Source organism: Corella eumyota, chromosome 2, assembly GCF_963082875.1.
Source record: "Corella eumyota chromosome 2, kaCorEumy4.1, whole genome shotgun sequence".
In the NCBI taxonomy this organism is placed as follows: Eukaryota; Metazoa; Chordata; class Ascidiacea; order Phlebobranchia; family Corellidae; genus Corella; species Corella eumyota.
Genome location: NC_137491.1, coordinates 11862773 through 11877562, shown reverse-complemented (window position 1 = coordinate 11877562; position 14790 = coordinate 11862773). Strand labels below are relative to the sequence as shown.

The following is a 14790-nucleotide window of genomic DNA, read 5'->3' as shown; positions in this document are numbered from 1 at the left end:
TAACAGAAATTCCACTTTACTAATATTTAAAAAAAAACAAATGAACAAAATAAATATTTCAGAACAAAAATAATGGTGACGACTATACGTACAACTTTATGAAGTTAACTAATGATTTAGCAATTGTGTTCATTATTACCTTTTATTTTTATAACAGTTACAATTCTGTTTGAATTTTTTATGCTATTAAATATATCTAGTAAATAAATCGAGGGAATGTTATTTTCATTTATAGTAAAATAAATATATAGCCTTTGGTGAAAAAAGTAATAAAATTCAGTGTGTTCATTTTAATAAAAGCTTTACGGCAGCAATAAAATAAAAAGTGTTGCCGTTGAACGAAAACGAAAAAAACACTTCACCTAGTAGATATTAGATGAAAACCATACCCCCAAAATGTAAATTTATGAAAAATTTAACAGTTACTTTAAAGCCCCTTTTACCCTTACCCTGCTCTAAAAAACGCCCTTTAATTTTTAATAAAATTTACCTAAATTTTGCTAAAACTTTTTTGAAATTTTGGTTTTAAGAAAATATACATTTAAATACATAATTTGAATTTGTAAGTGTGTTCCGCATATGTCCCGGGCAACGTTTATATTTCATTATCCTGTTTGCCCTAGACCAAAAAAAGGCTGTTAATATTTGAAGGTTTTTAAAAATTTGAGTTATGGTTCAAGTTTTATTCTCTTTAAATCCCCTAAATAGAAATTTAAAATCTTGATAAGTACCAGATAGAGAAAGCAGATAAAACGCGACAACATACTTTTTATAAAAGATAATAGTATTTTTAGTTAACAAAAAGTACGAACAATTAAAAAGGAAGCACAGGTTACCACAAGCCACGTAGTTTTATGATCATGCGTTAACTATACTCATACAAGACAAAACTAAAAACAGTTACTGAATTTGCAATACAAGGAAATGAGGCAAACCAGTTACAAAGCGTTATTTGCAAATTAAGTTTAGAAAAACCTATTTAAAAACAAAAGGTGAAAATATTGGATTAGATTTTATGTTACTCCCCTTTTACACTAAAACGAACTAGAAAATAACTTAATAAACAACACATTGACAGAGACAAATTTGGCGCCGTAAAATTAGGTTTTTACAGTTAAACCGAATATTGTAAAGGTTAACATATTTGTATAAGCTAGGTTAAACATCAGATATGCTAAATTTAAACAGTAATATAAAAGCATGTGAATGTGTATTCGACATAAAAACCAACGAACTTGTGCATATTTAATAGTACTACAACTATACCACGTTTAAAATAGCTGTAGGGTTTGTCTAACTATACCCCACGTGACCAACAAAGGTTGATCGGAGAATAAAATACGTCCCTTGATCACAGATTGATCTCAGTTAATATAAAAATAATACCGATAATGGGCCCAGAATTGCAACTGTCTAACTCGACTGATACAACAATTGAAATACTCTACAATGTATTCAATATTCAGTACACAAGAAAAACAATTAACAAAAAACAATACTGGCTTAACACTTACAAATCAATATTACCTTTAACAAAAAACTAACTAAAGACCATTTATGAATTGTTAGAACAGGGCGAATCGTATTCTAAATATATGACGTACTAAAAGTAGAATTCCAAAATTATTCCAAGTTACGATACAAATAAAGACAAAAAAGGCGAAACACAAATCACGTGACTAAGAACGCTGAAAAAAAGGGAAAAACTTGAAATGACCAGGCGATAAGGCGATCCAAAAAGAAGCGCACAATAGCGGCTAATGGTGTCCAACCGAGTGTGAAATTGTATTTAAAATTATTGAGAAAATATAAATCAGTTTCATATAAATGGACTTAACATTCCGGCCCCAAATGACCGAGTACACAACAAAATATACGAAGTCATTTCACAATAAACAAAGTACATTATATCAAAAACAAAACCAATATACACTGTGAGCATGCAGCAAACAGTATGACGTGAGATAATCGTCAAAAAAGAAAACATTACATTATAACAATATACGATAATCGTACACATCAAAGGGTAAGAAAATACGAAAGTTCACACGAGTGACATGAGGTGAAATGATAACGATACATGCAATAATGAATGAAAGAAAAACGCGTTATAAGTCATTGCTGCGCTTCGAGAAGGCACAGCTTTCTAATATCCCGCCAAAGGACCGTTGTGGCGGTTTTTACACGCACGCGTCGTACAAGTCCGTTACAGTCACTTTCACATTGTTCTATAATTCCCTTCGGCCAGTATCCTCTTTTAATTGTGTCATCCACAATCAACACTACGTCACCAACAGCAAAATTTCTCACGAGCCGAAGCCATTTTTGTCGCAATTGCAAAAGCGGCAAATATTCTTTTATCCATCGCGTCCAGAATTGATCGACGACTAGTTGGGTCAGGCGCCATGACTTTTTATAACCATCCGCTTTTATAAATTCTCCAGGGGGCAATGACATATCGATTGCTCTTTTTAAAACCATACTTGGAGAAAGCGTTTCCAAGTCTCGCGAATCATCACTAATAGGGGTTAAAGGTCGGTTATTCAAGATCCTTTCAACTTCAGTGAGCAACGTCATGAGACCGTAGTCGTCAAGAACTCGTTCACCGGTGATTGAACGTATAATTTTTCGAACTGTTCTTATTATACGCTCCCATACTCCGCCTTGATGGCTTGCAGCAGGGGGATTAAATCTCCAATCTATTTCATTCTGCAACATAGCATCATGCATTTGTTTTTTATTCCATTTCCTTATACCCATACGCAATTCACGTTCGGCACCGACGAAATTAGTGCCGTTGTCACTAAAAATTTGTTTCGGTGTTGGCCTTCTTGAAATGAACCTTCTGTATGCATCTATAAAGGCACTTGTTTCAAGCGACTGTGCAACCTCAATATGGACTGCTCTGGTGGCCATACAGGTAAAAACACAAGCATATCGCTTAACTTGGCTCCGTCCCAGCTTGACAGGTATGGGGCCCATATAATCGACACCAACACAGGTGAATGGTGGCCTGTTGGCAGTAACCCTTGATGAGGGTAATGCGGCCATCATTTGTTCACCGATTTTCGCGTTCCATCGTCTACATTGTCTGCAGTTTCGTAGTACCTTTCGAACAGCTGCCTGGCCACGCAAAATCCAAAAACTTTCCCGGATAGAGGCTACCACATGCAAGGTTCCGGAATGACCTTGACGTATGTGATGAGACGAAATAATGAGGGCAGTGACAGGGTGGTTTGAAGGCAAGATCGTTTGATGCTTTGCATTCCTATCAACCAAAGACTTTTGTAATCTTCCTCCAACATAGATTACATTATTGACCAAAATGGGTGACAACTTTTGCAACGAGCTGAGAACTTTTGAATTGCGAAGTTCTCCTTTACTCATTACTACAGGCGACTGAAAGTTCTCATGGTTAGAAAGCAACTTAATAACCTCGGGAAAAACGTCGTGCTGAACAGCATGTACGATAGCGGTAGTGGCAGCATCTATCTCCTGACGACTAAGAAAATTGGTGTTAAACGAAGTTGAACTTGCTGCTAAATTTCGAGTTTCAGCCTTCCACCTCAGGTATTGCTTATAACGAAGAAGCCATGCCACGCAGCGTTGTAATCGGGAAAAAGATGAATAGCGAGAAAAAAGGCGCTCAATGCCAGTGCTGCTAATTTCTTTTGTGAAATTGCACTTTGCTGGTTCTTGTTTCAACTCAGGATCGTCGTTGGCAAGCGGTGGCAAAACTTGTGGGCGAGCGGGCCATTCATTAACAACTTGACCCAAAAACTGCGGGCCATTAAACCAAATTTCGGCCTTATCTACTTTGTCTGGCATAAGACCTCGAGATGCTATGTCAGCCGGGTTACGTTTGGTGTCAACGTGTCTCCATTGACACGGCTTAGAAAGACCGTGAATAAATTCCAATCTATTGGCAACGAAAGTGTGGAATCGTGTTGATGTATTAAGAATGTATTGAAGCACCGTCGTCGAATCCGTCCAGTAGAAAATGTCGCCCAGCTTATACTCAAGCTCTTGCTGAATTAGCGTGCTTAGTTTTACGGCAATAACAGCTGCCGTAAGCTCAAGTCTCGGCGTGCTTACAGGTTTCAAAGGTGAAACGCGAGACTTGCCCATAACAAAAGAACATAAAATCACATCATGCAAATCAACAATACGAAGATAACTAACGGCTCTATAGCCAATACTGCTTGCATCACAAAACGTGTGCAGCTGAATACTTTTTAACATGCTTAAAGAAGACTTAAGGCATCTGGGAACGCTTATACGCTCCAAAAGGGTTAGATTACGTAACCATGCATTCCATTTAGTGATATGACTGTTGGGTAACAGATCGTCCCAACCTACTTGTGAATTGCATGCTTCCTGCAGTAATTTACGTGCAGGTAAAATGAATGGTTGGGCAAAGCCCAATGGGTCATAGACCTGACTTACCATAGAAAGAATACCACGTCTAGTGGAAGGTTTTAATTGAACGTTTACCTTCACCTTAAAACAATCAAGGGCGGTGTCCCAATAAACACCTAACGCACGTTCAGTTGGCAACTCATGTAAATCAAGATTTAACGTTGACCATGCCAACTCTGCAGAAGGAACAGAAGCAAGTATAGTTTTGTCATTACTAATAAACTTAGTTAAATGGAAGCCGCCGCTTTTAAGAAGCGGTTGAATATCACGTAACAAATGCAAGGCTTCATTTACACTACTACACGATTTTAACATATCATCAACATAAAAATTTTGCCTTACAGTACTCAGGGTTTGTTCGTTCGCACCAGTCAGGTTGTCGTCAGCTGTCTTACGTAATGCAAATGCAGCGCAACTCGGCGATGACGTCGCGCCAAAAATATGAACGTTCATGCGGTAATCAATCGGAGTTCGCGACAGGTCGTTTTCTGGCCACCACAAGAACCTAAAGGCATCCCGATCATTGGGATCAACGAACACCTGGTGAAACATGCCCTTTATATCTGCAACTAAAGCGATTTTTTCCTGGCGAAAGCGCAAAAGCACGCCAACCAGATTATTAGTTAAATCAGGCCCCTGTAACAAATAGTCATTAAGAGATAGGCCTAAATGTTTAGCAGCACAATCAAAAACAATACGAAATTTAGGCCCTGTAAAATGGTGAGGTATATAATATTTAAAGTTACTTAAATTCCTAATTTCACCATCTAAAATCATTGTGGCATGGCCACTATTTACATATTCAGTAACCTTATCCCTATACCTGGAAAAAAGTTCAGGGTTAGCTTGCAATTTCTTCTTTAAGTACTGAAGCCTTCGTTCAGCCATTTTCCGATTATTCGACGGTCTTGCAAGATCGTCCTTCCACGGTAATCCAATTTGGTAATGACCGTCAACCTTTTTAACGGTCGATTTCATTATTCCCAAAGCCCTTTTATCCTCTATTGAGGCCTCATGGCGTTGAACATCGTTTAAATCCTTAAAGTCTTGATTAAACGAGTTGACCAATATTCTACGAGAAGCGTCAATGCCATCTAGGCTATGTAGAAAATTGATTTTTCGTGCATTGTTATCTGACCTATTAGAGTAGTCAGAACCAAATAATGTCCAGCCAAGCGCTGTATGCAGGCCAAATGGCTGACCAGGTTTACCCACACGTTGCTCCTTCAACCTAAAGGCTTCATGTACATTGTTACCAAGAAGCAATTCAATTTTTGCGTTCTTAAGTCTCGGAAACGTGAGATCATTAAGATGCGCGTAGCGGTTTGCTACATCTTTAGTGGGTATACTTTCACTTACATCAACCAGGTCGTTTAAAACAATAAGCTCGTCTACATTAAATGACTCGATTTCATTAATGCCTTGAATATGCATACCTCCAACAATGGTATCATATTCGGTATGTGAATTTGCTGTAAATAGCTGTACATGGCGGTCGATTTTGTTAAGCCCCAATTGATTGGCTAACGTTTTAGTACACATACTTGTGTCGGAACCGTCGTCCAAAAATGCATAAGTTTGGACGATTTTGTTTGGGTCGCTGCCCCAAACCTTTACTGGAAGCACCTTGAACCGTTTTACATTTTTACTTTTTTGTGTACCGCAGGCGGTGACAGCTCTTTCTTCGGCTTTCTCATTATTTGTAGGTGCGTTTAAGTTTTCATTCGGTTGTGGTTTGTTGTAATGAAGCAAAGTGTGATGTTTTTTGCTACATGTTTTGCAGGCCATTGTTGTCGGACAATTGTTATTCATGTGGCCTTCTCTTAAGCAATTGAAACACAACCTTTTATTTTTCACGAAATTATATCGATCGATCGACGTTTTCATTTTAAAGATTTCGCAACGCCACAGCTGGTGTCCATTCCTACACAAAGGACAGCATACAAATGATAATGGCGCCGAACTTTTCTCCTTCACGTTAAAGCTCTTGCTGGCAGGCCGATTCGATTTCGATTGAAATCGCCTTCCTTTCATGTCGGAAAATTTTTTATCGCATTGCTCAAAATGAATGCGCTGGTAGTAATGCCTTGATGATCGGACCAACTCCCTTACGAACTGTAACAAATCATCGAAGGTTGTTTTCCTACCGGTTCTTTCTCTATCTTTTGAAATTTTTATAAAATCACGCCGCACTTGTTCGGGCAATCGTCGATAGATTTTGCTTATTGTCTCACGGCTGTTTAATTCGGACTCATAGCCTCCCGCATTTAAGGTACAGCTGCAGTAGTACATGCTGTCTGCCAATTTATTCCAAGCATCGGAATCTGACTCAGAAATGGGAGGCCCAATTAGTATGGTTTCCATTGCCGCCTCCATGATAAGATCACTGGCACGAAACTTTTCATCAAGTCGTGATCTCGCTTCTCTGTAAGCCTCTGTTCGGTTACGAATAACTTTGCAACCTTTTATTGCCTCAAACGCCTCGCCAGTGCAATACTTTAACAAAAACTGCAATTTGGCGCCGTCATCCGATATTTTACAATCTATAAATTCATCAAACTGCATGATGAAAGAATCATATTCTAAAATGTCGCCATTAAAATTGTCAATCGTAATTCTTGGCAAGGTGGCGTCTTGCGCTAAGTAGCTTGGCAAATATTGGCTACGGGGCACACTTTGCTGGGTTTCTTTGACAATAGGCGTGGAATCATACACCGTCCCCGTTTGGGTAACTAAGATAGGGGTCGGGTCACTCCGTTTGGGTGATAAGCTGTTAATGGCTTGATCAATTCCCAAAGCAGCTGGTGAAGCGAATTGTCGAAGCGAAATTGATGGCCTTTCTACGAATCCGTCAGACCCAAAAACGCTACCCTCTAAATCGGCTTCGGCTTCAAGAACTTTGGATTGAGCCCTGGTTACTTCCTTTTCAAGCTCAATTTGTGCGCCCATGCTTTTAAGGGCCGCAGTGCGCTTTTTCCGACGAGCCCTAGCTTCGGCCTCACGAGCCTTGGCTTCAGCTTCGCGGACTTCTTCTTCTGCTTCTTCTTCTTCTTCTTGTTGCTTTTGAATTTCAAGCTGCCGAAGACTTAATTCAGCTTCCTTTTGAACTTGTTCGGCTTGAACTTTAAGCGCCTCGACGCTACCTCTGCTTCTTTGCGAGCTAACAGATCCAGAATGGCGGGACCCAATTACTGAGGGAGCTCCATGTGTTGGTGAAGCAGAGGTTACACACAAAGATAGAAAACTTTGATACCTTTCGTTCATTGTCGCATATCGGCTTTTAACTTCATCAATTTTGGCCTGTGCCTTTGGCTTTTCAACTTCAGCTTGAACAGCCAAGAATTCGTTGCACGCCGATAAACATTTATCGTAGGCGGTGTCGAAAACTGCTTTGCATCCAGTGACCAGCTTTGCCTCCTTTTGAGCATTGATTTCTTTAAGGAGCTGGTTTTCAATTCGAGTAAAATTTGCCAAAGCATTTTTTCGGGCAGACTTCGGATCGACACTGGGTTCTTCGACGGGCTTCGATGTCGAAGCTTGACCGCTGGTACTTGGTTCCAAATTCATTCTTATATGTAAATCCAAAAAATCCTTTCGAAATTATATATCCCAATTTATAAATCCAAACTTGATCTTAAGTCAAACAATCTACAAATCTAACTAACTCTAATAACTCAATGATATGACCAAATGTCATACAATTCATAAATAAATGTAGGGTTTGTCTAACTATACCCCACGTGACCAACAAAGGTTGATCGGAGAATAAAATACGCCCCTTGATCACAGATTGATCTCAGTTAATATAAAAATAATACCGATAATGGGCCCAGAATTGCAACTGTCTAACTCGACTGATACAACAATTGAAATACTCTACAATGTATTCAATATTCAGTACACAAGAAAAACAATTAACAAAAAACAATACTGGCTTAACACTTACAAATCAATATTACCTTTAACAAAAAACTAACTAAAGACCATTTATGAATTGTTAGAACAGGGCGAATCGTATTCTAAATATATGACGTACTAAAAGTAGAGTTCCAAAATTATTCCAAGTTACGATACAAATAAAGATAAAAAAGGCGAAACACAAATCACGTGACTAAGAACGCTGAAAAAAAGGGAAAAACTTGAAATGACTAGGCGATAAGGCGATCCAAAAAGAAGCGCACAATAGCGGCTAAATGGTGTCCAACCGAGTGTGAAATTGTATTTAAAATTATTGAGAAAATATAAATCAGTTTCATATAAATGGACTTAACAATAGCGATATACTGTAATAGTATGACTGTATTTTAGGTTGTTTATAAATTTTTTTAAGCTAAAATACTAATATTGCTTTGGTGCAATAATGATATCTAGCATAAGTAAATAGGTTTCTGTTGTGATGATTTAAATGCAACTAAAAGTATGGGAAACTTTCAACGTTATACAAAGTCAGCATTAAAAGCATTGGGTTGTTTTGTGGTTTTATTTTTAACAGTTGCAATTTACAAAACCAACAACTTTTATTATACGACTAAAGGAATTTATAAATCTGTCAATGAAAACTTAGATTTAATACTACCAAAAACAAATGCATATCGAACAGAAATATCAAAACAACAAAAAACTTTAGGCCATTTACAAGACACAAACATACCTGTCCAAGAAAGTTTACAAAAATTTAAAAATTTTACAACCCAGAATAAGTCCCTTATTTTGTATTGGGGTAATCCATGGGGAGATCCAGGATCTGGGTTGCCAGAAGGAACAAAAATTGGTAAATGTACAATTACAAACAATAGAAAGCGGTTGTCAGAAGCTGATGCTGTGGCGTTTCATTACACTACCATACATGGAAGTGATATGCCTTGGAAGCATTATAGGTACCCATATGTCAAAGTTTTATTTGTTTTTAACTTTAAAATGAAAAAATACTGGAAATTAAGCAAAGCTAATAATTTTATATTTTGTTGTACATCATGGTATGTCATAAAACTAAAATATAAAACAATATTAATTATAGGAATCCAAAGCAGATTTTCGTTTGGTGGAATGCAGAACCTCCAGCAATTCTTAATAGGGACGTCCACGACTTGGACAAGTACAATGATTTTTTTAACTGGTCGTGGACTTATAGAAGTGATGCAGACGTTATTCGGTTTTACTACCAAAGAGACAGTGCTATTAAAGTTCTTAAAAAGGGTAAAAATGCAATCGATGATATAATAAAGAAAAAGAAAAAATTAGCTGTAAGTATTTTCAATTAGCTTCTTTAAGCATTTTTTGAAAAGATGCGAATTGCAATTTCATTTTTTTGTGAACTTAATTTGTTGTTAAAAGTAAAGCTTTTTTATACAATATAACCAAGCTTAAGTATTAATTTTATGACGTTTTTAGTTGCACACCAACTGTATAAACAAACCAAACATAAACGTAGGACGTTAAACATTAACTATTAACTATTCTAACATTAACTATTCTGTGCATAAATATACTTAAGGATACTTGTTTGCGTTAATATAATATTTATTAAACATTAAAATTATTTGCCATATAAATATTTATTTTACCTTTAAATTAAACAAACCACTTTAATAACTTAATCCCTAACTTAATCCATAAAAATCTATAGAATAAGTTTAAAATTTTTCTACTCTAAAAAAACAAATACTTTATTTAGTGCTTAATATTAATACCTTTTTTGGTAAATGGTTTATTTGGTACTATATTGACTTTATGACTTTAACATTATTTATTATTTATCCATAGTTAACATTAGCAACTAATTGCGGAAACACGAACGGAGGAAAACTAAGATTAAAGTACGGAGATGATTTGATTAAAACTGGATTTAAACTGGATCGAATTGGTAAATGTTTTGGCAATTCACATTTATTACCTCGTTCAAACCCGCAACAAATTAAAGATACAATTAAAGAATATAAGTTCTACATGGCATTCGAAAATTCTATACACTGCAAAGACTACATTACAGAAAAGTTTTGGCAATCTGCTATACTAAACGACGCAGTGCCAGTGGTTATGGGTCCGTATAAAACCGATTATTTACGGGTCGCCCCTATGAATTCATTTATTCACGTCGAAGATTTCGAAAGCCCACAGAAACTAGCAGATTATTTAAACTTTCTCGACAAAAACGAAACTGAATACAGAAAATATTTTAGCTGGAGAGAAGATGAAAACATGACAGACGAAATTATGATGCAACAAATCCGAGAGAAATATCCAAACGTTAACCCCGAACCCAGAGCAAAAAATATATGTGAACGAATATCTGAAAACAAAGAAACAAAAGTGATACATTCACTTTTAGATGAATTCGCCTTTAACAATCCGCCAGAATGCAATTAAATACAAATGTATTATTTAAAGACAGTATGGTATGTTAATTTATTGAAACGGCAGTAGTACATTTTTCATTCAATGGCGTTGTAAATATAGTTTTAAAAAACGCTAGTTAAAAATGATAAAGCATTTTGAAATTAATTGTTGTGCAACAATTTTCTTTTTGTGATGTAGAGTTTATTGTTATTTATTTTTAATTGTGTTGGTTTACGGAAATGTTATTGATTCCTTATTAACTAGATGACTAGCTAATTTTTTGACAACTTGGTCGTATAAAAACAGTTTACATCTTTTTATAAGTGAAACGGCGTAAACATGGCGATACATGATTACAAATGCGAATAATCGCAACGATAACTATAGTTTTAACACATATTTTTATCCGACTCAAAATTAAGCAAAATAAATCCAACTATATATAGGCGATCTAAAGACTCAAATTAAGGAAACAAGTGATGTGTCACGCGATATAAAACGATAAATAATTAAGCCTTTTTACATGGGCGTTTAAGCGAGCTCCGAGCTCGCTTCGGAACGCGCTTCTCTCCTATTTTTGCTGACTAAGCGAGAGAAGAGAATTTAGCTCGCTTAAAGCGCGCTCGGGGAACCCAGTCGTAATGGCTAGGTAAGCGACCACGAAGCGAGCTAAACTAAACGGTCGATTTGGAAGTTCGGCACTTCTAAGTCGTTTTTAATAAAATTTTATTACTTTAATGGCCTCCCTGTTGGGAAAGCTGGCAAAGTGTCAAAATATCGTAGAGTTTTGCAATGGTAGGCGGCAGACTGGCAGTCGCCTGCTGCTTATTCCTATTAGGCTATCTGTTTGCCTGTAAAGGACTTATTTTCTGTTTTAGTTAAGTGTAGGGTATGGCTGTAGATAATATTTTTGGATTAGAAAAAAAAACGAAAGCATAAATTTTATTAATTATAAACTAAGCAGCATAAGGCTCTAAATATATATACCAGCAGACCAGACAACTGTAGTATAATATATTATTTAACTGCACAGAATTTTTTAAATACTAAGACAAGTTTACAAACAGACAATACAGCAATATGGAAAGTAATAAAAAAAGAAAATCTCCTGCTCAGTGGAGCTTTGAAATGGTGGACAGCATGCTGGACATTATGATAGAAATGAATGTTTTGGAATTGATGGATGGTAGAGGAAAGAGGAATGACCAAATTTTTAAAGATGTTGCTGATGCATTAAAATTAAACTTTCTTTTTTTTTTTTTTTTTTTTATAAGCAGCAGCAATAAGTAGCACCTTACATCTTCTCTTTTTACTACGTTTGAGAAACCTGTATTGCAACGCTAAACTATTTAAAAGTAAATCTTCAAAACAAGACATTCTCGAAATCTGTCAGACACTAAATAAAGCGAGCTCACAGAAGCCCATGTAAATACGTTACGAAACGCGCTCGTTACGCCTCGTTGATTCTTTCAAAAAATCGCTATAACGATTCGTGAAGCGAACTTAGAAGCGAGCTCGGAGCTCGCTTAAACGCCCATGTAAAAAGGCTTACTGACAGCACATTTCGGAGTTTTGTGAAGCTTAACGCTTTCTGGGGCTCCTTTGTTAACCCCTGATACAGCTGTATATCTTTGGGTTAATTGGATTCTAACAGATGTCGTGATTTCCGCACTAGGCATTGCAAAACAGAGTGAGTATGGTAACACAAGCAATCAATTCCACAGTATTAGAGCAAATAAGGCAAAATATTTAGATTAAAAAAAGTTTATTTGGAAAATGAATTTAGAAAACTTATATATAAACAAGATGTAAAAGTATTGGATTAGTTTTTATTTAACTGCTTTTCTACATTAAAACAAATCTAGAAGATAACTAAATAATAATAAGTTGACAGGGGCAACAAAATCAGCGTCGTGAAATTAGATTTTACAGTTTATGATCAACCTATTTGCATAAACTGGATTAAACACCATATATACTAAAATAAAACAGTAATACGTAAGCATGTAAATGTGTTCTCGACATAAAAACCAACAAACTTGTGTATGTATATTTAAATGAACTACAACTATTAAACTTAGAAGAAAAATATTCTTTACAACTGATATTTTTATTTTTTTTAAATTTGGTTAAAACGATGTTTCAACTAAATTATTTAATATTGCTATGGTGCATTTATAATATCTAGCATAAATAAATAGGTTTTTGTTGTGATGATTTTAATGCAACTATAGAAGTATGAGAAACTTTCAACATTATACAAAGATGGCATTAAGAACATTGGGTTGTTTTGTGGTTTTATTTTTGACAGTTGCAATTTACAAAACAAACAATATTTATTTTACTACTAAAAAACTTTATAAACCTTTAAAAGGAAACTTAAATTTAATACTACCAAAAACAAATGAATATCGAACAGAAATATCAAAACAACAAAAAACTTTAGGCCATTTACAAGACACAAACATACCAATCCAAGAAAGTTTACAAAAATTTAAAAATTTTACAACCCAGAATAAGTCCCTTATTTTGTATTGGGGTAATCCATGGGGAGATCCAGGATCTGGGTTGCCAATAGAATGCGGTTGTCAGAAGCTGATGCTGTGGCGTTTCATTACACTACCATACATGGAAGTGATATGCCTTGAAAGTATTATAGGTATAGACCATGTGAAACAGTTTTATTGGAATTTATTTTAAAGTAAAAAGAAAATTAGGCATAAAGCAAACCAAATAATCTTTTATATTTTATTGTGCATTATAATATTTCATATAACAAACAATTTCAAAATTTTAATTGTAGGAACCCAAATCAGATTTTTGTTTGGTGGAATGGAGAACCTCTAGCCATTCTTAATAGAGTTGTACACGACTTGGAGAAGTTCAACATTTTTTTTAATTGGACGTGGACCTATAGAAGTGATTCGATGAGACGTTATTCGATTTTACTACCAAAGAGACAGTGCTATTAAAGTTCTCAAAAAGGGTAAAAATTAAATAATAAAGGAAAATAAAAAATTAGCTGTAAGTATTTTTAACTAGCTTTTTAAAGAGTTTTTTTGGCAAAGATGCGATTTGCAATTTTGTTTTTCATGAAATTTAATTTATTAAAATTAAAGCATCTTCAGCAGTTGAACCAAACTTTAATTATTAGATATTTAAGTTATACACAAATTGTATAAACTAACATTACATGACCTTCAGAGTAATAAACATAAGCCATTCAGTAGATTAACTTATCCTATTTGTTTTTGTACTTTAAAATTAATTACCAATCAATTTTTTACTTTACTGTTAAGTTAAACAAAACACTACTATTTAAAATTCACGTTACTTAATGCTCAAAAAATATAGTTTTTTTTATTGGTAAACGGCTTATTTAATACCATGTTGTCTTTTATGGTTTACATATAACATATAATTTATTTTATAGGTAACATTAGCGACTAATTGCGGAGGAACAGATGGTGGAAAAATAAGATTACAGTATGGGGATAATTTGATTAAAGCTGGACTTCAACTAGACCGAATTGGTAAATGTTTTGGCAATTCACATTTATTACCTCGTTCAAACCCGCAAAAAATGAAAGATACAATTAAAAAATATAAGTTTTACATGGCATTCGAAAATGCTATACACTGCAAAGACTACATTACAGAAAAGTTTTGGCAAAACGCAATACTAAACGACGCAGTTCCGGTGGTTATGGGTCCGTATAAAACCAATTATTTACGGTTTGCTCCAATAGATTCATTTATTCACGTAGAAGATTTCGAAAGCCCACAGAAACTAGCAGATTATTTAAACTTTCTCGACAAAAACGAAACTGAATACGGAAAATATTTTAGCTGGAGAGAAGATGAAAACATGACAGACGAAATTATGATGCAACAAATCCGAGAGAAATATCCAAACGTTAACCCTGAACCCAGAGCTAAAATATATGTGAACAAATATCTGAAAACAAAGAATCAAAAGTGATACATTCACTTTTAGATGAATTCGCTTTAAACAATCCGCCAGAATGCAATTAA

The 14790-nt window shown here is 35.3% G+C and overlaps 2 protein-coding genes and 1 pseudogene across 2 annotated transcripts; 2 read left to right on the top strand and 1 right to left on the bottom strand.

The window, feature by feature from the left end:
- Nucleotides 1-2115: 2115 nt before the first annotated feature.
- LOC145742408 (uncharacterized) lies at nt 2116-7986 on the bottom strand. Its single transcript, XM_082560187.1, has one exon. The coding sequence runs from the start codon at nt 7984-7986 to the stop codon at nt 2116-2118; it is 5871 nt and encodes a 1956-aa protein (XP_082416313.1).
- Nucleotides 7987-8831: 845 nt separating this feature from the next.
- Nucleotides 8832-11097, top strand: LOC145742837 (4-galactosyl-N-acetylglucosaminide 3-alpha-L-fucosyltransferase FUT6-like). The gene is made up of 3 exons (XM_082560660.1): nt 8832-9296; nt 9437-9662; nt 10183-11097. Exons 1-3 carry the CDS (start codon nt 8839-8841, stop codon nt 10783-10785), a joined length of 1287 nt encoding a protein of 428 aa, XP_082416786.1. The 5' UTR covers nt 8832-8838; the 3' UTR covers nt 10786-11097.
- Nucleotides 11098-11835: 738 nt separating this feature from the next.
- Nucleotides 11836-14790, top strand: LOC145742407 (3-galactosyl-N-acetylglucosaminide 4-alpha-L-fucosyltransferase FUT3-like; annotated as a pseudogene).

What these genes read in the sequence shown, in the direction of transcription:
- LOC145742408 (XM_082560187.1), bottom strand. Translation starts at nt 7,986, where the DNA reads ATGAATTTGGAACCAAGTACCAGCGGTCAAGCTTCGACATCGAAGCCC.
- LOC145742837 (XM_082560660.1), top strand. Translation starts at nt 8,839, where the DNA reads ATGGGAAACTTTCAACGTTATACAAAGTCAGCATTAAAAGCATTGGGT. An exon ending in ATGCCTTGGAAGCATTATAG is followed by an intron (nt 9,297 to 9,436) that starts GTACCCATATGT and finishes TATTAATTATAG; the next exon opens with GAATCCAAAGCAGATTTTCG. An exon ending in AGAAAAAGAAAAAATTAGCT is followed by an intron (nt 9,663 to 10,182) that starts GTAAGTATTTTC and finishes ATTTATCCATAG; the next exon opens with TTAACATTAGCAACTAATTG.